General features: G+C 35.3%; 1 protein-coding gene and 1 non-coding gene across 3 annotated transcripts in view; both read left to right on the top strand.

Annotated features, from left to right (window-relative positions):
* SVEP1 (sushi, von Willebrand factor type A, EGF and pentraxin domain containing 1) overlaps positions 1–27,919 on the top strand; it is a 225,022-nt gene that overhangs the window by 37,067 nt on the left and 160,036 nt on the right. For both annotated transcript variants that reach the window (XM_031654388.1, XM_031654387.1), the window contains exon 4: positions 27,161–27,319. In XM_031654388.1, the coding sequence (XP_031510248.1) occupies positions 27,161–27,319 (159 nt within the window). The remainder of the gene's footprint in view (positions 1–27,160; positions 27,320–27,919) is intronic.
* Positions 2,592–2,695, top strand: LOC116270221. Its single transcript, XR_004178135.1, has one exon. It is a non-coding gene; the product is annotated as a U6 spliceosomal RNA (small nuclear RNA).

Genomic DNA, 27,919 nt, shown 5'->3' with positions numbered 1-27,919 from the left:
TTGCCAATAATGTTATGTGTTATTAAATTTTATTTTAAAATGCCCATAGTATGAAGAACAGATGACACAGAAGTTTCAAATTAGACAGCTGAGATCTGAAGGATGACTAGACCATAGCTGTTTTATTACTTAAGGAGAGGACGTTAAATTTCATTCTGAATAGTTGGAATTCTGAGTATTTATCTTCATTGCAGAAACAATGCCTTTCAGAAGGAAATCATTCCTTTTTAGATCCAGAAGTAACCCTAGAGATTATCTGCTCTAAACCCCTCATTCTACAAGAGGAAATTGAGGCCTCAGGAAAGATGAGTATGTTGCTCAAGATAACACATCCAACCATCAGCAGAACCCCGGGAAGAACCCCAGACACTTTTCTCTAAGTCCTATATTATTTTCAAGATATCACACTGCTGTTTTCCCCCATGTTTGAAAATAACATCTTATATACATTGCTTCTCAGAGACAACAGACACTGAACTGTGTTCAAAATGTTTCACAACACAGAAAGAGCTGGCTTAAATTCAACCTCTGCCAATTACAAACCACATGTCTATGAGCAACTTAATTTCTTCTGTTCTGAGTTTTTCTGTAAAATGGGCTTAAATTATAGTATAATTTTGTACATGTATACATGCATATATATGCATGTCAATGGACATAGGTATGTGTCAATGTAATATGTAGATATCTATGTATATAGATGTATGTAGATATGTATATAGATTGCATGTGTGTATGTGTATGCAAAACTGGTTGGGTTAATAGAGAATATACTTAGAATACATAGGATGGTATGTGGCATATCAATTTTCAACCAGGGGTGGATTTTATTATTAACCATTATTTTGAGATAATATAAATGTCATGAGAAAGCTAATGAATGAGCATTAAGATAATTACTTCAAGTATGAAGTAAGTGACAACCATATATCTTATGAATTCTGTTCTAGGCTAGACTAGGAGTATTATGCCATGCATTCATCAGTGCATGCTGGTGCACAGGCCTTGCACCTAGCAAAGAGCTCTTGCACCTGCTAAAGGTGGAATACACTTTTAATCTGATGAGTATCCAGTGAAAAGCAAGAATATTAGATGGGAGAAAGCAGAGGAATAATGTGCCATAGAATGTTGAAGAAAGCAGACGTTATTAAGCTTCAAGTCAATGACAAGTTTAAAAAATAATAATAAATTAAGACAAAAAGTAGAGGTTATTTGCCTTGATTAGGATAAGGACAGATGCTGAGACAAGTTATATTTGTTAGTTTCATGGACAAGTAGAATATTAGAAATGGCCATAAGGGTTTTTCCCCATCATTCGTTCGAAAGATGAGGAAATCCCATCCCATCATCATATAGTAAATTTGTGACAGAGCTGAAGTAGAATTAAGGTCTCCCAATTTCCAGGCCAAGGCTATCTCACAGGGTACCCTTGAGACCAAAGAAAGCTGACCATCATGATATTACTGTGGTCTTCTCTTTCTTTCTTGTTGTTCTGGGAGATTGGTGGTCTGGGTTAACTTTGTCTTCTAATAATGACCTCTCAAATCTGTGGCCGAGGCAGTGGCTTCCCTTGAAATGAATGCCACTGTCACAGTTAGCAGCTACTTCATGGAGAAGATCCTGATGCACAAAAAAGATTATAATAATTGTAGATCTGTTCCATGTCATGAAAATCTTAACTTGAATACAAGTCCTTGTTAGAGGTACTTGTTAGAAATCACTGACAAGTAATAGTCTGTCAAAGAGTTCGGTTTTATAATACATGATATATTTGAACTGGTTTATAATTTCTCTTGACTCAAAACTTCAATGAATTAGTTTCAGATTAATCATGTGCTTTTATCTGGTGGTCTTGTCGTTCTTGTTCTTTTATCTTGATGTTACATTACTCCTTAAGAAACCAGAAATGGAGAAAAACAGGAATACTGGATATCAATACTTTTCTTGTGGTAAATCAATCAATGTTTTACAAAAGTGTTGGTATTTTGCTGTGTTTTCTTTAAAAAGAAAACCGTACATAACTCAGTTTCATTTACTGCAAATATTTTGGATGATTCAGGAATGCAGGTCTGGTATTTTAACACCACATAATTAGATTTAGAGGATGGAGAAAATATTATTCTGGGTTTAGTTATTAAACTTCAGCTAAGGGAATAGTATTGCAAAACTGTGGATCTAATGAAAAGAAGGTGTTACTTACATTTCTACTTCTGTTACTAGTATGACTTTCTTCATCCTTTATCTTTCACCTAGGCATTTGGATACTGAGGATGAGGATAATGATGATGATAGCAATAACTGATATTAATAATAGTAGTAGCTAATATTAAATAGTGCTTACTATATGCCAGACAGTTTTCTAAGCATTGATTATATTAACTCACATAATCTTTACAATAACTCTCTGGAGTATTTTTTCATTTATAGATAAGGTAACTGAAAGTCTGAGAACTTAAGCAATTTGTCCAGGGGTCATACAGCTAATAAAGCTGGGATATGAGCTCGAGTTTTCTGGCTGCACAATCTGTAGTCTAACCATAGGGATAGAAATTTAACAAACAGACTCACAATTAAGAATATAATTTTTATGCTTGCATTGGCAGCAGATATGCTAAAATTGGAATGATACAGGGAAAATTAGCATGGCCCCTCTTGCAAGGGTGACTAGCAAATTCATGAAGCATTTTTTATTTAAATATGTATTTAAATTTAAATACATTTATATGTATATTTAAATATTTATATATATACTTTTAAAATCTGTTAAGTATTAGTTTGTCCTTTATAATATCATCAATATTTATTATCAATATTTGATCATTTTAAACTTTCAAAGTAGCATCTTCATATTGTTCAACGTAATACTCAGAAAGAAAAGAACAGAATGAGTTATATAAAATTTAAATCTGGTCATACTGTACTCTATTTAATGTTTTTGAATTATGACCCACTCATACAATAAAGTTTAGGCTCCTTTGCATGGTATAAAGGCTTTGCATGACTTGACCTCTCCTTTATTCTTTGAGCTGAGAGCTTGAACTAGTTCTAGTTTTCTGCAGCTCTTACGCTCTTTCATTCCTTGGATCTTTCTTCATGTTTTTTCTGGCTCCCTTTCCCATCACACCTAGCTATTGTCTTTGTTACTACTTCATAAATGTTGCTAACAGGCAGTGACTTTCTAATTCATTTGGTGTCCCCACTGCTTGTCTTCAGAGCCCGTAATAAGTAAGTGCTCAAGAAAAAGGATGTCAGTAAGAAGCAAACTTTAATATCCGAATTTTAAATGGAACAGAACTCATTACTGAAATCTTAGGCAATTGCAAGATTTTCACATTTGCCTTGAGCACCACAAGATTCCTAGCACAAAGGTGCTAGGTAAGAAATTTTAAAAATGCTTTTAATTTATTTAAAACCAAAATATTTACATTTGATTAACCTTTGCTAACAACAAATCAAATAAACCATGTGGTTGCTTTCCTAGATTAGTCATTTTAAGATGCACAGATCATCAAATCACATTGAGAGTAGTCGGTGAACTCTTGTAAATCCAAGCAGTTGCTTGGATTTCTGAATTTCCCCTGGAGGAATTTGAGAGACACAAAGTATAGAGACAACAGGCATCTTGAGGACAGTGCTCTTTTGCAGAGATTGACTATATTTCAATGAGTTAGGCATGATTGGCAGATTGAACATTATAGCTGGATAGAGGCCAAGGCTGAGGGCCAGATAACTTGAGCCAAAGCTCCAGCTATGTTATTTTCATACAAGGAGGAAACACTTTCGAAATAGAAACACTGGAATATTTATTTGGGAGTATCTTATTATACATGTAAATATATGCACACAAATCCCCACCCCTACCCTGCACACATACACACATTTTCCTGTGTAAATATTATATCATTTATTTGGAAAGAGAGAGGACAATGAGCTCTAGAAATTCTTGAATGAAAACCAAAACATTTGGAAATCTTGTTCTGTAAGCAGAGTTTGGCTGATTTTCCCCCCAAAATATCCTCAGTGGTACGTAATAATGGATTTGTAAGGTATAAGGAATTTGTACAATGTATTCCCATTTGCTTTTTATGAAGGAATATTGCTAGCATGTTGACACTGGTTCCATCAACTTAAGCTGGAGAATTTGTAACTGTTGCCTAAATTAGGCTAGTTTGTTCCATTTTCTTTTGAATGAGATAGATATTCAGCCCTGATAGTGCATTTTCCAGTCTATCATGATTGTAACACACATAAAATTAGACTATTGGTGTGAAGCATCACAAACCCCCAAAGTCAGTGTGTTGTGTTCCTTAGAAACACTCAAAAAATGTAGACAGTAGCCAATAATTCTCAAGATAAGGATTGTGATCAATATCTGCTTATTGTTATAAGATCTTATCTTTCTCTTCTTCCTTTCCCTAGCCCCTTATAAGATACTCTCTCCAATACAAATGATACGTGAACAAAGGGAAAACATTTAACATCTACTAACTGAATCATGATCTTCAAACACTGTTGCTCATTTAACCCCTAAAAAAAAAAAAAAAAGGAAAATTTACGAATCCCTCGTTGATTTTTAAATGGCTATCTAAATTTTTTTGTCAAGACTTTAAAAGATGGTAATTCATAATACTATATTGACATTTTAAAATAAAATCATTGTATCAGTTTCAAATATACCCACTAAAATCTAAATATTATCACAAATGTTTTTAGTATCCATTTGTTAACAAGCACCTTCTTCATTACAGAAATTTTGGTGGCTTCTTATTTTAGTCCTCTTCTATTCTGCTTCCACTACATGATTCTATTCTAATGCAATATATTTTTTTCCAAGGCCTTCTGTTGATCACAGAATTGTACTTTTCTACTACAAAAATTGTGGATAAAAATTGAAATTAATTTTTAAATGTTCTGTGACCAAAGTTGCTACTAGACTGAGTTATTATCACAGTTGCTATTTGTATATAATTTGTCATGCATGTTATACATTTTGATACTTTCTTACACATAAAAATACTGTTGAAAATTCATCTCTTAATAAGATGCATTGTTAATTAGTTCATATGTCCATGGATTTGTATTATTCATTGTTAGGTTAAGAGAGCATACAACATCAATTTTGTTTCCTTTTTTCACTTTTATGGATTTTAGTGCTGAAAACCTTCTTCATATGAGTATGTACATGGGACTTGAATAAGTTGTATTAAATTGATGTCACTCAATTCTTGGAGTTCCTCCTGCATTGCATGCCAAAAATAACATCAGTTATCTATCATCAAAAAAGTATCGTAAATGATTTATTAGCTTCAAGTCCCTTAGGTCCTTTACATCTTTATTGAAATTGAAATATTTGAAACATTTGGACATGCAAAAGGAGTTGTTACACAATCATTACAATCATTCACTTTCTCAACTTCTGGGATGCCCTCCAAAAATACTTTACTAGGACTTGTTAAATGACTATCTGTTAGTTTTAGTCATGCAAGATGAATAAGTTCTGGAGATATGCTGTAAAACAGTGCCTGTAGTTAAGAAAAGCTTCTTAAAGAAAGACCCTGCTTATTATTTCTTGATTAAAGAAGGGTTTCCAAATGTCAAGATTTTGAATCATGATGAAGATTTTTCACCTCGGGGCAATGTAATCTAGTAAGATTTGAAGGGGTGAGAAGTACACATTTATTTTGAAAAATGAAAGACAGGCAATTGTGAAAAGGTGTCATAGATACTTTCTCCAGCATACTAATTTAGTTATATATTTATGTTGAGGTTCTGGAAATTGGTTCTTTTAAAATGATGCATGTAACATTCACATGCCACTTGCGAAGTCTTTGCCTTACATGCATTTCGCATTTGCAGAAGAGGAAACAGTTTTGAATAATTTAAGTAGTTTTTCTAATGTCATTTAACTATAAAGAGGTAGAATTCACTGTGACCAAGTAGGCTTCATCCCTGGGATGCAAGTTTGGTTCAACAAAAGCAAATCAATAAATGTTACTCATCACATAAACAGAATTAAAGACAAAAACCACATGATTATCTCAATAGATGCAGAAAAGGCTTTTGATGAAATTCAACATTCCTTCATGTTAAAAACTCTTAATAAACTTGGTATTGAAGAAGCATACCTCAAAGTAATAAGAGCCATCTATGATATATCCATAGCCAGCATCATGCTGAATGGGGAAAATACTTGAAAACTGGCTTAAGACAAGGATGCTTTCTCTCACCACTCCTATTAAACATAGTATTGGAAGTCCTGACCAGAGCATTCAGGCAACAGAAAGAAATAAAGAGCATCCAAATAGGAAGAGAGGAAGTCAAACTATCTCTATTTGCAGATATCATGATTCTATATCTAGAAAATCCTATAGTCTCTGCCCAAAAACTCATTCAGCTGATAAACAACTCCAGCAAAGTTTCAGAATACAAAATCAATGTACAAAAATCAGGAATGTAATTTCACAATTGCCACAAAAAGAATAAAATACCTAGGAATACGGCTAACCAGGGAGGTGAAAGATCTCCACAATGAGAATGACAACACACTGCTCAAAGAAATCAGAGATGACACAAACAAATGGGAAAACATTACATGCTCATAGATAGGAAGAATCAGTATTATTACTATGGCCATACCTCCCGAAGCAATTTGCAGATTCAATCCTTTTCCTATCAAACCACCAATAACATTCTTCACAGAACTAGAAAATACAATTTTAAGTTCATATGGAACCAAAAAGGATCCAGAATAGCAAAGACAATCCTAAGAAAAAAGAAAAAAGGTGGAGGCATCATGTTACCCAACTTCAAACTATACTATGAGGCTACAGTAACCAAAATAGCATAGTTCTGGTAAAAAAGCAACCACATAGACCAATGGAACAGAATAAAGAGCCCAGAAATAAGGTCACACACCCACAACCATCTGATCTTTGACAAAATGAACAAAAACAAGATATGGGGAAAGGACTTCCTTCTCAATAAATTGTGCTGGGATAATTTTCTAGCCATATGCAGAAGATTGAAACTGATCCCCTTTCTTACACCATATACAAAATTCAACTCAAGAAAGATTAAAGACTTAAATGTAAAGCCCAAAACTGTAAAAACCCTGGAAGACAACCTAAGCAATACCATTCCAGACATAGGAATGGGCAAGGGTTTCATGACAAAGACACCAAAAGCAATTTCAACAAAAGCAAAAATTGTCAAATGGAATCTAATAAAACTTAAGAGCTTCTGCACAGCAAAGGAAACTATCAACAGAGTAAATAGACAGCCTACAGGATGGGAGAAAATATTTGCAAATGCTACATGTGACAAAGGCCTAATATCCAGCACCTATAAGGAACTTTTACAAATACATTTACAAGAAAAAAAGCAACCCCATTAAAACATGGGCAAAAGACATGAACAGACACTTTTCAAAGGCATACATGCAGCCAATGAGCATATGAAAAAATGCTGAATACCACAGATCATTAGAGAAATGCAAATCAAAACCACAATGAGATATTACCTCATACCAGTCAGAATAGCTATTATTAAAAAGTCAAAAACAACAGATACTGATGAGATTACTGAGAAAAGGGAACACTTACACACTGGGGGTGGGAATGTAAATTAGTTCAACCATTGTGGAAAGCAGTGTGATGATTCCTCAAAGAGCTAAAAATAGAACTACCACTGGACCCAGCAATCCTGTTACTGGGTACATACCCAATGGAATATAAATCAGTCTATCATAAAGACACATGCATGCAAATGTTTATTGCAGCACTATTCAAAATAACAACAACGTGGAGTTAACCTAAATGCCCATCAATGACAGATTGGATAAAGAAAATGTGGTGCATGTACACCATGGAATACTATGCAGCCATAAAAGGAATGAGATCATGTCCTTTGCAGGAACATAGATGAAGTTGGAAGCCATTATCCTGAGCAAACTAATGCAGGAACAGAAAAGCAAACGCCACATGTTCTCACTTATAAGTGGGAGCTAAATGATGAGAAGTCATGAAGACAAAGAAGGAAACAATAGATACTGGGGCCTACTTGAGGGTGGAGGGTAGGGGGAAGGAGAGGATCAGAAAAAATAACTATTGGCTACTAGGCTCAGTACCTGGGTGATGAAATTTGTATAATAAACCCCCATGACATGAATTTACCTATATAACAAACTTGCACATGTACCCATGAATCTAAAGTAAAAGTTTAAAAAAGTGGAAGAGTTAACCTGCAGACCCAGATCTCTGACCCCAGAGTTCATACTGTTACTTGCAATTCATCCATAGCACTCATTGCTCAGTCATTATCCATCAAAGAAATGATCTGGAAGTATTTTGCTGCTATTTCCAGGTTATATTTTAAATAAACAGTTGCTTCTAAATTGTAGTTTAGTATTCCCAGTGTTTGGTTCCACAGGGCCTGCATGGGGTTGTTGTTCACTAAATGTTACATGATTAGCCAAGTTTGGATGATAGGCAGTGTTAGCAATTTGAAAATGATAGCCCAAGCTAGAGGAAATCAGGCTATGCTTGTTCAAATTGCCCATCATTCCGAACTCATTGAAAACATGGTGTGCCTTATAGTGTGCTAAGTGCTGGTGGTGCCAAAATACACACACAGACACACACACACACACACACACACAGAGAGAGAGAGTAACCCCAGATATCCACAATAGATTGGTTTGAGGATACTAAAATTCAAGGATGTTCAATTCCCTTTCATGTGGTTTGTGAATGATTCAGTCATTATGCAACTGTGTGCTCAAATCATATATAGTTATTGATACCAGTTAATGGCATGAATCCTGATTCTGTCACTTACTGTGTTTTTCTGGGAAGTTTTTGATCTCTATGACATGAGTTTCCTAGTCTATATAATGTTCCTCATGAGCCTATTATTAACAGTATTATTACTATTAGTATTATTATTAATAGTAGGCTCATGAGGAACATTAAATAAGATGTGAATAAAAGCTTGCTAAATTGCCAGGCATGGAGTAAGTGCTGATTGGCATAAATTACTGTGCTCCATCAGTGGTAGTTCTCTACAGCAGGAGTTCCCAACCTCTGGGCCATGGACTGGTACTGATCTGTGACCTGTTAGGAACAGGGCTGCATAGCAGGAGGTGAGCAGCAGGTGAGTAAACCTTACCACCTGAGCTCTGCCTCCTGTCGGATCAGTGGCAGCATTAGATTCTCATAGGAGAGTGAACCCTATTGTGAACTGCACGTGTGAGACATCTAGTTTGCATGCTTCTTATAAGAATCTAATGCCAAATGATCTGAAGTGGAACAGTTTCATTCTGAAACCATCCTGTACCCTAGTCAGTGGAAAAATTATCTTCCATGAAACCAGCCCCTGGTACCAAAAAGGTTGGGGACTGTTGCTCTACAGGAAGCAATTTTTCCCCCTCCCCAGCGGACATTTGGCAATGTCTGGAGGAAATTTTTGATGTCATAGCTGAAAAGAGCTACTATTATCCAGCGGATAGCAGCCAGGGATGCTGCTAGACATCCTACAATGCCCCACACAGTCCCGATAAGCTACAAACATCAATAATACTGGGTTAAGAAACCCTGTTCTGGCCAGGCGCAGTGGCTTACACCTGTAATCCCAGCACTTTGGGAGGCCGAGGCAGGTGGATCACGAGGTCAGGAGATCGAGACCATCCTGGCTAACACAGTGAAACCCCATATCTACTAAAAATGCAAAAACAAAATTAGCCAGGCATGGTGGCAGTCGCCTGTAGTTCCAGCCACTCAGGAGGCTGAGACGAGAGAATGGTGTGAACCTGGGAGGTGGAGCTTGCAGTGAGCCGAGATGGCGCCACTGCACTCCAGCCTGGGTGGCAGAGCGAGACTCCATCTCAAAAAACAAAACAAAAGAAAACAAAACAAAACAATAAACAACAACAAAAAAACCCCAGCCCTGTTCTATATTAACAGATTGGATTAGTGCATTAAAATATGATTCGAAAAACACTACTGGAATTACAGTTCTTTTTAAAAACTTTTAGAAGAATTATCAAATTCTGTGATTCTACAAGGGTTGAATGATCTCCTGGGTATGATTATTGCAGCATCTTATGCTCCAGATACCCCAAGCTGCTAGTGGCTCCTCAGTCACTTCAAGCCCTTTCATGGATCCATGCTTGTGCAGTTTTGTTCCCTTTGCCTAGAATACCCCATGCCTTGTGTGTCCATTTCTTACTAGTCCTTCACGATTTCCAACAAACTAACTTCTGTGACACCTTTCCTCTCATCCCTTCTCCCTTAGATTTATGGCCCTGACACAGCTAGACCTGAAATTTGGGGGTCATAAATATTTTCTCTCTGTTCCCACTTACCATATAGTATTAATGTTTGGTAGGTTTTCTTTTCTCTAATATTCTATGAATTCCTTTGGGGCAAGATTACGCCTCCTTTATTTTTTATAGCCTCTGCTAAACAACATATGAACTTGGAATAAGCATTAATAAATTTTAGGTGAATGAATGAAGGAGTAAATAAATAAAGTGAGCTGCATGTTTAGATACTAGAACACAGCATATGGGAACTCTGCTTGGCTCCCAACTTCCTGGGAATTTTCCATTCCTTTTTTGGAGAAGTGAAGGTGAACAAGTCTACTGACCCTGGGAAGCACTGGCTTAGTATCAAAGTAAGCCATCTGGAAGGCTAAGTTCAACAATAGGAAGTGGCTAATCACACGTTTATCTCTTTTATGTTATCTGGTTACTAAGATTGTTTCCAAATTTATTTCTAAAACCACAGTAGTGCACATGTGTGTGTCTAAAGCTATTTGCATATATTGATGGTTTGGGGTAGTGTTTTAATTCATGAACAATGCAAGACACAGCATTCAGGGTACTGTGGATTTTTACTATTTAAACAAGTTATTTAACAAATCCGTAAATCAAACCATTACTGCCATAGGTGGCTTTATCAGTCTGTTCTGACACTGCTAATAATGATATACCTGAGACTGGGTAATTTACAAAGGAAAGAGGTTTAATTGACTCACCGTTCTGCAGGAGTGGGGAGGCCTCAGGAAACTTACAATCATGGCAGAAGGGGAAACAAACACATCCTTCTTCATGTAGTGGCAGCAAGGACAAGTGCTGAGCAAAAGCAGGGAATTCCTGTTATAAAACCATCAGATCTCATGCGAACTCACTCACTGTCATGAGAACAGCATGAGGGTAACTGCCCCAGGATTAAATTACCTTCCACCGGGCCCCTCCCATGACATGTAGGGATTATTGGAACTACAATTCAAGATGAGATTTGGGTGGGAACACAGCCAAACCATATCAGTGGCATAATGTTTTCCAATAAAACCTGAGGTTTACAAATATTGTCAAAATATGGAAGCAGTTAAATGAAAGTAAATCATGAACTATAGAACAAGTTATAAAAAAATCAAATCACATTATATATGAAATATTTAAGACAAAATCATAAATACTAATAAAGCAAGGTTATTCTATAATTTAATATTCAAAACAAAGAAAGCTGCTTTATTATTTGCATGCCAGATCATTGTTCACTTGGAAAATGCAAAGGAATCAACTGAAAAATGCTAACATTAATAGAATAGATTTGCAAGGTGGCAAGATAGTTTAAAATCAATAAAATTTGTTATGGAGAAACATTACACTATTTAAAATGTGATAAAAATTTCATTTATACGAACAAGAAAAAAATATATTTTCTAAGAATAATTTGAAAGAAAATTGTGTGACCTTCATGAGAAGCTGTAAAAAGCTGTAAAATTTTATTGATACTGATATATTAATAAGGGCTGGGCATGGTGGCTCATGCCTGTAATCTCAGCTGTTTGGGAGGCTGAGGTCTGAGAATTGCTTGAGCCTAGGAGTTTGAGACCAGCCTGGGCAACATGGTGAGACCCCATCTCTACAAAAAATACAAAAATTAGCTGGTCATGGTGGTGTGCCTCTGTGGGCCCAGCTACATGGTTGGCTGAGGCAGGAGAATCACTTGAACCCAGGAGGTGGAGGTTATAGCAAGCCAAGATCATATCACTGCACTCCAACCTGAGCAACAGAGCAAGACCCTGTTTCAAAACAAAACAAAAGAGAAACAAAAACAACTGATGTATGAATAAGAATACCAATTTATGAATTCATGCAGGAGGAATTGCTCTTTCCAGTTATTATAATACTTATGTATACTTTTCACCATATTCTATTCCATCTATCAAAGTGGCCATAAAGCAATGGGTAGTCATGAAGACATATCCCTAAAGTCCAACCAAGCATGTCTCTGTAGTGACCAGGATATACCAATTTCCAAAATGTAGTTTCTTACAGACCAATATCTCTGATGAACATAGATGCAAAAATCCTTACCAAAATACCAGTAAATCAAATCCAACTGCACATCCAAAAGACAATTCACTTTAATCAAGTGGGTTTCATCCCAGGGATGTAGGGATGGTTCAACATACATAATTCAATAAATGTGATTCAGTACATATACAAAATTAAAAACAAAAACCATGTGATCATCTCAATAGATGGAGAAAAAGCATTTGATAAAAATCTAGCATCTCTTTATTATAATACCCCTCAGCAAACTAGGCATAGAAGGAACATACCTCAAAATATAAAAGCCAGGTATGACAAACTTACAGCCAATGTCATACTAGGTGGGAAAAAGTTTAAAACCTTCCCCTTAAGAACTGGAGCAGGACAAAGATGCCCACTTTCAACACTTTATTCAGCATGGTACTGGAAGTCCTTGCCAGAGCCATCAGAAAGAAGAACTAAAGAGCATCTAAACTGAAAAAGTGGAAGTCAGACTAACTCTGCTGATGATATGATTTTATACCTAAAAACACTAAAGACTCCTCCAAAAGAATCCTAGATTTGATCAATGAATTTAGTAAAGTCTCAGATTACAAAAATCAATATACACAAATCAATAGCACTGCTATACACCAGCAACAACAATCAAGCTGAAAATCAAATCAATAACTCAATCTCTTTTACAATAGTAACAGAAAAACAAACCTAGGAATATACTTAACCAAGTAGGTGAACCATCTCTACGAGGATAACTACAAAACACTGATAAAAGAAACCATAGATGACACAAACAAATGGAAAAACATCCCATGTTTATTAATTGGAAGAATCAACATAAGGAAAATGACCATACTGCTCAGTGTAATGTACAGATTCAATGCAATTCCTGTCAAAATAACAATGTCATTTTTCACAGAATAAAAAAAAATCTTAAAATTCATACACAACCAAATAAGAGCCCAAAGAGCCAAAGCAAAAAGAACAAATATAGAGGCATCACATTACTCAACTTCAAATTATACTACAAAGCTATAATAACCAAAACAGCATGGTACTGATATAAAAGTATATATATAGACCAATGTAACAGAATAGAGAACCCAGGAATACAGCTAAATACAACCCACTGATGTTCAACAAAGCAGACAAAAATGTACACACTGGGGAAAGGACACCCTATTCAATAACTGGTGCTGGGAAAATTGGATAGCCACATGTAGAAGAATGAAATTGGATCCTTGTCTCTCACCATGTAAAAATATTAACTCAAAATGGATTAAAGACTTAAATATAAGATCTAAAACCCTGAAAATTCTACAGTTAAACCTAGGAAAAACTCTCCTGGACGCTGACATAGGCAAAGAATTTATGACTAAGACTCCAAAAGCAGTTGCAACAAAAATGAAAATTAATAAATTAAAAATTAAAATTAATTTTTAAAATTAATAAATGTAATTTAAATTTTAATTTAAAAATTAATACATTTAATTTAATAAGTTGATTTTTAAGCTTCTGCATAGCCATAATAATTATAATAATAATCACAGTAAACAACCTACAGAATGGGAGAAAATATTTGCAAACTATGGACCTGACAAAGGACTAATATCCAGAATGCACAAGGAATTCAAACAAATCAGCAAGGAAAACAAACAAACAAACAAACAATATCATTAAAAAGTAGACAATCAACTTAGACATTTCTCAAGGAAGATATACAAATGGCCAACAAACATATGAAAAATGCTCAAAATCACTAATTATGAGGGAAATACAGATTAAAACCACAATGAGATACCAGTTTACTCCAGCCAGAATGGCCATTATTAAAAAGTCAAAACACAAAAGTTGTTGTCATGGATATGGTGGAAAGGAACACTTATATACTGCCAGTGGAAATGTAAAGTAGTAAAACCTCTATGGAAAACAGTATGGAGATTTCTCAAAAAGCTAAAAGTGGATCTACCATTCAGTGCCACTACTGGGTATCTACATAAAGGAAAGGAAGCCATTACATAAAGAAGATAAACGTATATGTTTATTACAGCATAATTCACAATTGCAAAGATACAGAATCAACCTAAGTGCCCATCAATTGATGAGTGGCTAAAGAAAATATATATATGTATGTGTATATATATACACACACATATACACACACACACCATGGAAAATGTATACACACACACACACACACACACCCCACACACCACGGAATACTATTCAGCCATAAAATGAATGAAATAATGTCTTTTGCAGCAACTTTGATGAAACTGGAGACCATTATCCTAAGTGAAGTAACTCAGGAATGGAAAACCAAATACCACATGTTCTCACTTATAAGCGGGAGCTAAACTGTGGGTATGCAAAAGCATACAGTGTGGTATAATGGACATTGAAGAGTCAGAAGTGGGGAGAGTGGGAGGGAAGTGAGAGATAAAAAAATGCCTAGTAGTTTTTTATAATCGTGTATGATATACACTATTTTAGTGATGTGTACACTAAAACCCTAGACTTAATACAATTCATCCATGGAACAAAAACTCACTTGTACCCCTAAAGCTATTGAAAAAAATTTTTTTTGTGAAATTCACATAAGAAAATTACCAATGGGCAATAAACATAAGTAAATATGCACAATCTCACTAATAATGGACAAATACAAATTAAAATGAAAATATTTCTGAGCCATAATATTGGCAAACATTAATTGATATTTTCCTCTAATTAAGGCTGTAGGTAAATAGGAAGTTTCATACAATGATGATGGAAGTATAAATTAGTGAATCCTTTATGGAGCACAATTTTTACATTTTTATCAAAATATTAAATATTCATACTATTCACCTCATTAATTTTTAGGAATCAATCATTAAAGAAAGAATAAAATCCTTTAAAAATACAGTTTCTCTACTTTGAATATTTCTGGATGTAACTTGAAATTTTCCTTCCCTGTCTTCTGCTTTTAAAAAATGTTTTTTTATTACATTTTTTCTTTTGAAATAATTATAGAGTCACATGCAATTTTAAGACGTAATATACAGAGATCCTGTATATCCTTTCCTGCTTTAAAGGATATCCTCTATATCCTTTTCCCCAATGGTAACATCTTGAGATACTATAGTACAGTATCTCAAGCAGAATATTGATATTGATATGGTTACAATACAGAACATTTCTACCACCACAAGAATCCTTTTGTTGCTCTTTTAGAGCCACAGTCACTTCCTGCCAACCCATAGCCACTTTTAACCTATTGCAACCACTAATGTATTCTCTATTTCTATAATTGTGTCATTTCACGAATGTTATATAAATGGAGCCATGCAGAATGTGACATTTTGAGCCTGGCTTTTTTCTCATGGCATAATTCTCTAGAGATTTTTCCAGATGGTTGTGTGTACCAATAATTCATTTCTTTTTATTGCTGAGTAGTATTTCACGGTATAAATGTACCACAGTTTAACCGTTTGCCTGTTGAAGGACATCTGGATTGTTTCCAGGTTTTGGCTTTTATGAATAAAGCTGCTATAAACATTCGTGTATAGGTTTTAATGTGAACATAAGTCTTTAATTCACTGGGCTAAATGCCCAGGAATGTAATTGTGGGATTGCACAGTAGTTGCATATTTTTGTTTAAGAACCTGCCGAAATGTGTTCCAGAGTGGCTGAACTACTATACATTTCCATCAGAAATGTATGAGTGATCCAGTTTCTCTGCCTCCTTGACAGCACCTGGTGTTGTCACTATTTTTTATTTTAGCTATTCTGATAGGTGGTTGTGATGACACATTTTGGTTTTAAATTGCATGTCTCCGGTGACTAATGATGTTAAAATCTTTTTATATGTTTATTTGCCATCTATATCTTTTCTTCAGTGAACTGTCTCCTCATGTCTTTTGTTCATTGTCTAATTGTTGTTTTTGTTTTTCTACTTTTAAGTTATGAGAGTTCTTTATATAGTCTACATACTAGTCCTGTGTCAGATATGTAGGTTGAAAATATTTTCTTCCATTCTGTGGGTTGACTTTTAGTTCTTCTATGAGAGGCTTTTACGGAGCAAACATTTTTAAGTTTGAAGTACATTTATCAATTTTATTTCTATGAATTGTGCTTTTGGTGTGAAGTCTAAGAACTCTTTGGCTATTATTGGTTCCTGAAGATTTTCTCCTATGTTTGTTTCTAAAAGTTTTATAGTTTTATATTTTATACTTAAATCCATGATATTTTGACTTAATTTTTGTATAAGGTTTGAGACTTAGGTTAAGGTTAATTATTGTACTTATAGATGTCTGATTGTTTCAAAACCATTTCTTGAAAAGACTGTCTTTCCTCTATTAAATTGTTTTTGCACTTTGGTTAAAAATCAGCCAGGTGTAAATGACAGGTTGATGGGTGCAGCAAACCATCATGGCACATGTATACTTATGTAACAAACCTGCACATTCTGCACATGTATCCCAGAACTTAAAGTATAATTTTTTTAAAAAGTAAAAAAAAAAATCAGCCAGGTACATTAGTTTAGCTCTATTTCTGGATTGCTCTTCTCTTCTGTTGATCTGTCAATACCACATAGTCTTGATTATTATAGCTATATAATAAGTCTTGAAAGCAAGTAGACTAATTCCTTCTACTGTATTCTTCTTTATGATAATTGTCTTAGCTAATTTTAACTTCTTTACCTTCCTATACAAATTTTAGAGTAATATTGTCTACATTTTAAAAAATCTTCTTGGGATTTTCCTAGGAGTTTTATTATATCTGTATATTAATTATGGAAGAATTAACATTTTTACTATGTTGAACTTTCTAATCCACAAACATGATATACTAATTTAGATATTTGATTTCCTTTTCAGCATTGTATAGTAATAAGTTTTGTACATTGTTACATTTCTCCCTAAATGCTTTATTATTTTTGAGCAATTTTAAATAATTGTAAACATATTTTTAATTTCAGTGCCCACATGTTCACTGCTAGTACATAGAAACAATTGATTTGTGTTTGTTTCCCTTGTATGCTATAACCTTGCTTAACTTACCTGTTCTAGGAGGGTTTTGGTTTTTTGCTTTTGGTAGAGTCCTTGTAATTTCTTATAGGGAGAATCACATCACTTATAAATAGGTTTAGTTTTATTTCTTCCTTTCTAATCTGAATATCTTTTATTTCATTTTCTTCCCTTACTGTTCTGGTTGAACTTCCACTACAGTTTTAACAGAGAATTGCTTTATTTCCAACCATAAGGGAAAAACATTCAGACTTTCATTATTAAGAATAATATTATTTGTGGCTCACACCTGAAGTCCCAGCACTTTGGGAAGCCGAGGCAGGCAGATTGCCGAGGTCCAGGAGTTTGAGACCAGGCTGAGCAACATGGTAAAACCCCATCTCTACAAAAAGTACAAAAGTTAGTCAAGCATGGTGGTGCACACTGGTAGTTCTAGCTATGGCAGCGAAGGTGAGAGGATCACTTGGGCCTGGGATGTCAAGGTTGCAGTGAGCCATGATTGTGCCACTGCACTCCAGCCTGGGTGACAGAGTGAGACCCTGCTTAAATAATAATACTAATAATAACAATTGTATGATTTTGAGGTTTCTCTTCATTGAGTTGAGTAAATTCTCTTCTATTACTACTTTTCTGAGAGTTTTTATCATAAATTGGTGACAATTGTGTTTGCAGAAATTTTTCTTCATCGTCTTGACCTTGTGCATTTTCTTCTTTAGCCTGTTAACATTGTTAATATGATTACATTGATTGATTTCCAAATATTGAACCAGCCTTGCCTCCCTGCAGTAAACCTGACTTAATCATGATGTATAATTCTTTTTACATATTGCTGAATTCCGTTTGCTAATATTTTGTTAAGATTTTTTGTGTCTATATTTATAAGATATTGTTCTGCAGTTTTTTTGTTCATTTATACTCTGCATCTCACTTAGGTATCAGGGTAACACTAGCTAGATCAAATGAATTTGGACATGTTCCCTCTTCTGTTTTTTGGAAGAAATTGTGTAGAATTGGTGCTGATTTTTTTTTGGTAGATATTTGGCAAATGTTTGGTAGAGTTTTCCACTGAAATCATCTAGACCTGGATATTTTTTGGACATTTTTAAATTATGAGTTCAACTTTCTTAACTATAGGGCTATTCAAATCATTTTTAATACTATATGAATTATCATAGTTTATAATTTTTGATGAATTGGTCTGTTTCATTTGGGTTGTCAGATATGTAAGTAGAGCTATGCATAGTATATAGTATCTTTTCCATGTCCATGGAGTCTGCTTACCTGATATTGGTAATTTGTGCCTTCTCTCTTTTTCTCTGTATCAGTTTTCCTAGATCAATTTTTTTATCTTTTCAAAATCATTATTCTATTAATTTTCTCTTTTTTCTGTTTTTAATTTTATTGATTTCTGCTCTTATGTTTATTATTTCCTTCCCTCTGTTTAATTTGGGTTTATTTTGCTCTTCTTTTTCAAGGTTCTTTAGGTGGGAACTTAGATTATCAATTTGAGACTTCTTCTTTTCTAATTTATGCATTTAGCACTATAAATTTCCCCTTCAACTTGCTTCATCTAACATACATTCCTTCTTTCTTTTCATTAATGTTTGCACAATGTATCTTTTTCTATAATTTTACTTTGAACTTGCCTATATTATGTTTAAGTGAGTTTCTTGTCGATAGCATAGAGCTGGATCATGTTTTTAAACCTATTACCAATCCCTATCACTTAATTGGTATAGTTAGACTACTTATATTTGATGTAATTATTGATATGTTAGGGCTTAAGTCTGCCAGTTTATTTTTTGTTTTCTGTTTATTATCTCTGATTTTTGTTTCTCCATTTATTTTTTTCTGTCTTCCTGTGGGTAAACTGAATGTTTTTTAGAATTTTATGATTGAATGAAAATAAAAATAATGTGACATAAATCATATACAAAATGCTATAGGCATTCAAAAATGTTTCCCATTAGTTGTGGGGGTGACAGGACTTGAACTTGGTTTGAATGATAGGATTTGGACAGTTAGAAATGAAGACTTGCAGAGAATGAAAAGTATAAGCCTGTGATGGGGACTGGAGGTAGCTTACATGGGTGGGAAGGTAGGAAAACTCTATGGATAAAGTGGGATTCAAGGCAAGACAAGTAATAGTAAGGACTATATTCTAAATTGTACCGGGACTTGAATTTCAGGCTGAAGACACGGCTTTTGGTTAACTGGCAATAGCGAGCTATTGAAGATCTTAGGGCAGGAAAGTGGCAAGATAAAAGCAGTGTTATAGGAATATTAATTTGGCACCTGTGGCTGAAAATCACTGAGTGTGAAGCAAAGTAGAAAAGGCAACGTATGTATGGAGGTTAGAGACAATCAAGGCCTAAAATAAAAAGGCTTTTAAATTAGTGTACCAATAATGGAAATGGATAACAACTGATATAATCCATATTTCCAAACCCCCACAGACCTTAATTTCTTATTGAATGTGAAGTAGAGAGTAAAGAAAGAAAAAAATGAAAGCCAACTATGGACTGAATATTACTCATAAGTTACCACTCTTTATAGGACCCAAAGGGAAACACGTTTGACAATAAACACCAAACTACACTCAGAATCTTTTCTCCTTCCTAGCTGCTAAGATCAAGGGTCATTAGGGCTGACATATGCCAATTCTCTTTTTCCTTAGGACAGGCTAACATTCAGCAAGTATGCAACAATACAGTTGTAAAAGCTGTTAAAATCCCGAAATACTTATGTACTGGTTGGTAAATTGCTATTGTTCAAGTCCCTTGAGTGCCTCTTTGCTGATCTGATCCCCTTTGCAGGCCCACTGGCCTATCCCACAATCCAGCATCTATAAAGGTAACATCTGGCAGATAAGTTGGTATGCAGAACCTTGCTTTCCTGCTGCAGAGGATGTCTGATCTCAGTGATCAACAATCATGCCATTCTGAATTGTAGCTTTTTAAATGTTATCCCTGCCACGGATGGAGTTTTCTCCCAGAAGGCTCTCAAATTATTCATGCAAATCGACTTCTGTTGGACCTACACAAGTCTGAATCCCAGGGATAGATCTACTCTTGGTTCAAGTTGAAACCCTGTTGCACTGAAGTTCACAGACCTTCATATTTAAATAATTATCTATTGGTAATTTTTAAAACTGTTAATACCCAGTGAAAATGAAGAGTACAATAAGTCATGTACTTTCAATCCTGATAATGGGAATATAAAATAGTTTAACAAGAGACTCGTGGGTTTAAAAAGTTAATATTCTTTTGCCTAAGAAAATTTTTAAAAAATAGATCAAATATTTAAGGGAACAAAATGTTTAGAGAAAAGCTGTTTAAGTCTGTAAAAAATTAGAATCAACCTAAGTGTCAAACATTAAAAGAGTAGTTAAACCAAACTTGTTTAGTAATTTTTTTCTCTTTCTTACATGATTCTGAGTTATTAGCTATTTTAGAAAAGAAAAATAAGGTTAAAGATAATTCTAAAAAATATCCAGAGGGCTTCTCCTAAAAGTACTTGCCAATGAAATTTTAATTATAAAAATCAGGGTGATGTCACCTTTCTCATCCAGATGGTAAACACTTTAAGACAATAAAGAATACAGAGTTTTCAACAACAAAGGATTCATTTAAATGTTCTCTACACAGCCGGTTTTGATGTGTGAATATATGTGTGTATTTTTGAGTGTGTATTTCTGAATACACATATATTGATCCCCAACATATGAAAATTACTTTGCTGATGCAACCTCTTTTGTACACAGTCCTTTGAGGGTTTTGTTTTTTGATAGACTTGTCCTGATCCATCACTAATCTCCTGGAAAGTCTGAGCATGTGCTTACATTTGCAATATGGCATCCTGTAGTTAGGGTGCCATTTCCTGCCATGGCACCACACCAGGGTTCAAATGCACAACTTTGTCCAAATAGTCTGTACTCCAGCCAAATAAGCTGACCAGTCACAGGGAGAATGACAGGCTGCTAATGCATTCTATACAGGTATGGATGTATAGAATTCAGGGCAGTTGAAAGTCTCCTCATCTAATTCATTGAGGAAAATAGAAAGGATCTTGGCTGCCTCATAAAAAGAAAGTCCCTATAGGCACACCTGGTCCTTGTCTTATTTTTGAAAACATTGGTTCGACATGGAGAAAACATGTTCTCTTCTAGAGCAGTGTATTCCTACGTTGAAAATCTTAGCACAACTCTTTGTAGGAACAGATTCCTTATTCAGATCAAATCCATTAAGTCAAAAAGAGAATGCGGGCCCAGATTTTTGCTTGGTTTCTTACCTATTTGTAGCAGAAAGTAGAGCCTTGGTGTTGTACAACTCCAAGGAATGCCATTATTATTCACATAAACAGGCACCCTTGAAGTTGTGGAGTGCACAGCCTAAATGCAGCTCATGCAACTGCCCTAAAACTCTTTAAAGTGATTTGTTAACTTTTAAAGATGAATTGTGCAAGGAAGTAAAGGCTCCTAATATTTATCAGGAGTTTTAAAAGTTAACCTAAGACATGTATGAGGAGAAATTTTGTAAAGTGTAAGTCACTGTCTAGTATATGTTATTAATACTAAAATAGTCATCTAGGGAATTGATATTTAATGGGTAAGATATATTAGAAAGAGTGGAGATTTTTTTGTGTTTTACAAATTCCAAACTGATTGGCATTTTTATTTACTTCAGTCAAAGAATTGCATGGTCAGCTGAAGAAAAATCTAATGTTAGTACAATGTGATAACTTCAAGAATTCACACTTCCAGTAATAGTAGCTGATAACCGCCAAGATATTTCTGAAAAGAGAAAGTGCTTATTTTAACAACAACAAAAAGAACAATTAAGAAATAATATTTGGTACATTTCCAGGAAGGAAACATCTCATATTAAAAAGGGAAAACAATTCATAGCCCTTTACGAAGACATGTGAAACTTATTCAAACCAAAGATGTATTTCATTTTTTTTAACTTTTGCTTAGTGTGGGATGAGGAATTTTCCCCCTTGGGAATCAAGGAAGTTGATTACACCTCTCCCACTAGAATTGTGCAATGCCTTTAAATAGTTCTCCTAAAGTCTGTTTTTCATTATCATTATGAATTTCACAATACATTTCCAAATGTACTTTTGGATATTTTTATTCAAAACTCTGTTCTCCAGTGTTTTAAACTCTTGATTATTCAAAAGATTTTGGAGAGTAGTACTATAAGATTAGGTCCTTTCATGCAGTATTATTTTAAAAAATAATAAAATCTGTAGCCAGAATCTGACCATTCATATGGAGGATTTTTTAAGTTGCTTTTTAGTATTATTCTATTTATGGAATCATCTTATGTTAGCCTTGGAAAGATCATAGACATCCTTACTTGTAACTTCTGTATATTATCGTGAAAGAAAAAAAAGTCACTTGCCAGTGGCCCCATAGCTTGTTAGTGGAAGAGCCAAGATTGCAACTCAGTTGTCTTGACTCCAAGTCTACTGTCCTTTCACTTCATTCTGTTGTTAGTCTTCCTGACTTTATTACTCTCTTTGCACACCAAACCCACCCTCCGTTCTCTAGCAGGGCTTGTTTTCTTTGCTCTTCTTTGATTGAGTGACTGCCAGCTCAGGCAGTTGGCTGGACAATGGCCGGGTCAGGTACTTGGAAGACTCTTTGAACATACAGGAGCATACTTCCCACTGAGGGAATGAGAAACCTGTGTGTTACAAAGAGTGTGATGTGTGCCAGTGCAGAGGAATGGGCAGTGTATTCTGTGGGTTCCGCGAGAAGGCAACAAAATCTGTCTGAAGAAGTTAGAGAACCTTTAAAGAATGAGTTAGAGTCTTGAAGGATGCTGGAGATTCACTCAGAGGCACGAGGGCAGAAATGCAGAAGTGGAAGATAGGAAAGAGAAAGAAAGGAAGGTAATATTTACCAAGCGCCAGAGTATCTGTCTGGCACAACGAATCTGTAAAAGTAGTATAATTATCTCTTTTATGGTTGAGAAAATGAAGGGTTGGGGACATTATTCTAACATTTCCCAAATGCCAACAACATGCCAGGCATTGTTGCTTTACTCACATGATTTCAATTAATCCTAACAACAACAACAACAAAAATGTACAAGGGAAGTACTACTCCTATTACACATGAAGAAACCAAGACACAGAGAAATGAAGTAAATTGCTCAAACTCCCCGAAAATGTGGTGGGAGTCAGGGGAGGGGGGACAGTACAAAACTAGGCACTGGTTGATCTGGAAGCAGGTTCTAACCAGCTTATGATATGCACTGGTTCATTGCAGCTGCAGAGGTAGGAAGGTTACAGACAGATCAAAGATATCTTTATATTCCAGGCTAAAGAGAGAGGGTCTTATCTGGTTGGTACAACTTTTAGGTGGAAAATGATTTGACTGAATTTATAGTTTTGAAAAATGTTCAGGTCGCCACATCTCAAATGGATTGAAGGGTAGAGGTAAGGCCGAGGTACTAGTAAGGAGGATGTAAAAACCAGAAGAGAGATAATGAGGTCACATCTAAGATAAAAGTAATATAGAAGATTTTTAGGGAATAAGAACCAAAGAACATATATTGAAGGAGATAGAGGAGGAATGAAGAATCAAAGTGGTCTCCAAGGTCAGAGAGCCAATAATCATGAAATGAAATCTATGATTTGAAGCTGGGCATGGTGGTATGTGCCTGTTGTCCTAGCTATTTGGGAGGCTAAGGTGGGAGGTTCGAGAGTTTGAGCGCAGCCTGGATAAAGAGCAAGATGGGGTCTACAAACAAACAAACAAAATATATGATTTGAGACAATACTCTCTTTTATAAATAACTGCGTTTACTTTTTTTTTTTTTTTTTCTTTTTGAGATGGAGTCTTGCTCTATCACCCAGGCTGGAGTGCAATGGTGTGATCTTGGCTCACTGCAACCTCTGCCTCGTGAGTTCAAACGATTCTCCTGCCTCAGCCTCCCAAGTAGCTGGGATTACAGGCACCTGCCACCACGTCCAGCTAACTTTTGTATTTTTAATAGAGATGGGGTTTCGCCATGTTGGTTGGCCAGGTCAGTCTTAAACTCCTGACCTCAGATGATCCACCCACCTTGACCTCCAAAAGTGCTGGGATTACAGGCATGAGCCACCCACGCCCAGCCTAATTTTAAAAATATTTTTAAGAGACGGGTATAGCTGTGTTGCCCAGGCTGGTATTGAAACTCCTGGGCCAAGGTAATCCTCCTGCCTCAGCCTTCCAAAGTGCTGGAATTATAGCCAAGAGCCACCATGCCTGGACATAAAATAAAATGGCTTTGTTTTCTAAAGCCATGCACATCCTCGAATGTCTTTCTCTTCCCACTTACTTACCAATGGCTTGCCCACGTAATAAAATTTGGGGTTCATAATTTTTTTCACAAAGCTATATATCATATTCAGTTTTTCCTGGCATTTGTTTTTGCAAAGAAAAAATGAAATATCAGTTTGATTTTCCCCTTTATGAGTATCTTAATTTTCTTTCCTATAAGTTTGCAACATTTTTCTTTCATCCTGGATATGACTTCTGTTAATTTTGCCTGGAATTTAATGAGTACTTTTGCATGAAAGCTCCAGGTTAGGAATATATCCTTGCATTAATATCACAACCATTACTTCTTCTACGTCTGTCTACACAATTCTCTTGTTCTGGAGTTATGTGGCTTCTTTTTACTGGCCCAATGACAATTCTAATTTTACATTTACATTTTCAACTTTCTTTTCTATCTCTCTACTTATCTAGATCATTTTCTTCTGCAGCTGCTGACTTCTGTTTAAAGGAAACCATGTTGTCTTTCATCTTTTTGAGGATCCTGATCAGATATTTACTGATATTTTTATAGAAAGAAATATTATCCTATTAATATTTAGTAATATAAATAGTTCAATAATTCGGTATTGCTAATACAATGCTTCAAAGTAATGTTTCCTTTATGCTAAATTATTTTTCATGTCTTATATCATTGTTACTATTTTTAAGTGTTTCCTTTATTCATAGTCACAAATCTAGCCAGATCTAGAATTCGCTACTATATATCATGAGAAAATGGTATCTTTTGTTTTTAAAGAAAGTCAAGAATTTTAGAAGCATGGCTTTTCAAATAATGACATATTATGAATCCCACCTTTCAATATGGTTTTTTATAGTTTTAGTATATTACAATGATTTAGCTTTAGTATCCAAGGGGCCTGGGTTTGAGTCACAGCACGTGTGGTGGTAAAGAACATGGACTCTGGATCTGAATTGTCTGGATTCAAATCCTAGCTCTGCCACTTAACTCACTGTGTAACTATGACAAGTTATTTAAACTCTTAGTGGCTTTGTTTTCCCATCTACAAATGGGATTAATAACATTAGTTACTTCATAAGGTATTAGGAAGTTAACAAGATAATATACATAGAACAGTCCCTAGGACTTAGTGAATGGTATATATATATTTGCTTTGAAATTCTATCTCTGTCACCCACTAACTGAGTAACTTTAGTCATCATTGAATGTCTCTAAGCCTTCATTTTCTGATCTTTAAAATGGATATAATAATACTAATGAGATTTATGTAAATATTAATAATATTAATCTTGTAATGCTGCTTATTCATACCGTGAGGATTAAATGAGATAATTTATGTAAAATATCCCCACATAAATGCACACTGCTTGGTTGCAACTGTTATTTAATAGTAAAATGCAACCTGGGACTATGCCACATTTAACTGGCTTAACTGAGCATTGCAAGTCTCTTGATTCCACAATTTCTCTGTTATTAAATTTCTGAAATTTAAATTATTTTACAGATGCATAATTCCAGAGGGATTAAGTTACAAATTCAAAGCTACATTGTCTGTGCAGGGAAAGATTTGAAGCAAGGTCAATTAGATTCTGCTTTTAATCCTTCTTTTCCATGAGCCTGGGAAAAGCAGGGTCTTTAATTCTTTTTTGTACAAAGGGCCTAGTTCCTGTCAGTTGGATTATGTTCCTCAAGTCCTTCACTTTCTCTTCATCCTTTCTCAAGGTCTTTGAACAGAAACAATGGGGCTTGTTGCATATCTGCAGTTATTCTCCTTTGCTAAGAGAGGGGCTGGGCCTCAGTGGTAGAGGTGAGCTGCATAGGATGGAGGAGATGGGCTGTAGGGGACATCATACTTACCAAGGTTTCTTTAATCTGTTGGGGATGATTGATTCCTCCTAATAACTTAATGTAAGTTGCTATTTTGAATTTTCCCACAAATCAGCCCAGACATTTCATGCTGTGTTGTGTTGTATTTGAAACTAATTGTGGGACATCAAAGGTCACTTCATACCTTGCAAATAACAAATGACATCATTCTTTAAAAAACAAAAATGTTGGTTTCTCTCTTTACTTGAATTATATTACTTTCTTCCTTTTTTTTTTTTTTTTTTTTGAGATGGAGTTTTGCTCTTGTTGCCCAAGCTGGAGTGCAGTGGTGCAATCTCAGCTCACTGCAACCTCTGCCTCCCGGGTTCAAGCGATTCTCCTGCCTCGGCCTCCTGAGTAGCTAGGATTATAGGCGCATGCCACCATGCCCAGCTAACTTTTGCATTTTCAGTAGAGATGGGGTTTTGTCATGTTGGCCAGGCTGGTCTTGAACTCCTGACCTCAGGCGATCCACCCACCTCAGCTTCCCAAAGTGTAGGAATTACAGGCGTGAGCCACCATGCCCAGCCTACATCACTATTTCTATGGAAAGCTATTCTTTGGCTTTCTCTCCCGTGTTAATTTCAAACGTTTTGTTAACTACCAGCTAAGGTGCCACATAACATGGACTTCTCTGGCTTGTCTGCCCACAGCTTGCCCCTCAGGGACATACAAACCGGAAGGTTCACCAGGAGGAATCAGCAGTTGCATTCCATGTCCTGATGAAAATCACACCTCTCCACCTGGAAGCACGTCCCCTGAAGACTGTGTCTGCAAAGAGGGATATAGGGCATCTGGCCAGACCTGTGAACGTGAGTCTCCCACTGTTGGAAAATAGGAAATATAAAAGCTGATTTCTCTGAGAGAAATAGTGCTTGTGTTTGCATCCAATTCATTTAGAATGATCTTTAATGTTCTCTTCTGTAATCATATTTTTTGGGGGAGTGGGATGATTTGCTTTTATAACATTCTTATCACAGAACACATCCCTGTCCTGCTCCAGTGAAAGGGGAACTCAGATGCTGGGAGTAACATCACCTTGAGATCAGAAAGGCTTAGTACCTGGAAAACATTTAAAATGAATCAAAAAAAGAAAAGCCACAATTTTAACAACAAATTTGAATAAAAATGAGCTCATCTTGATAGAGACACAAAAAACCCTCCAAAAAATCAATGAATCCAGGAGTTGGTTTTTTGAAAAGATCAACAAAATTGACAGACCACTAGCAAGACTAATAAAGAAGAAAAGAGAGAAGAATCAAATAGACGCAATAAAAAATGACAAAGGGGATATCACCACCGACCCCACAGAAATACAAACTACCATCAGAGAATACTATAAACACCTCTACGCAAATAAACTAGAAAATCTAGAAGAAATGGATAATTTCCTGGACACTTACACTCTTCCA

Source organism: Papio anubis, chromosome 13 (genome assembly GCF_008728515.1).
Source record: "Papio anubis isolate 15944 chromosome 13, Panubis1.0, whole genome shotgun sequence".
NCBI classification, from domain to species: Eukaryota; Metazoa; Chordata; class Mammalia; order Primates; family Cercopithecidae; genus Papio; species Papio anubis.
Note: the sequence above shows the minus strand (reverse complement) of the source record. Positions and strands in the feature narration are given on the sequence as shown.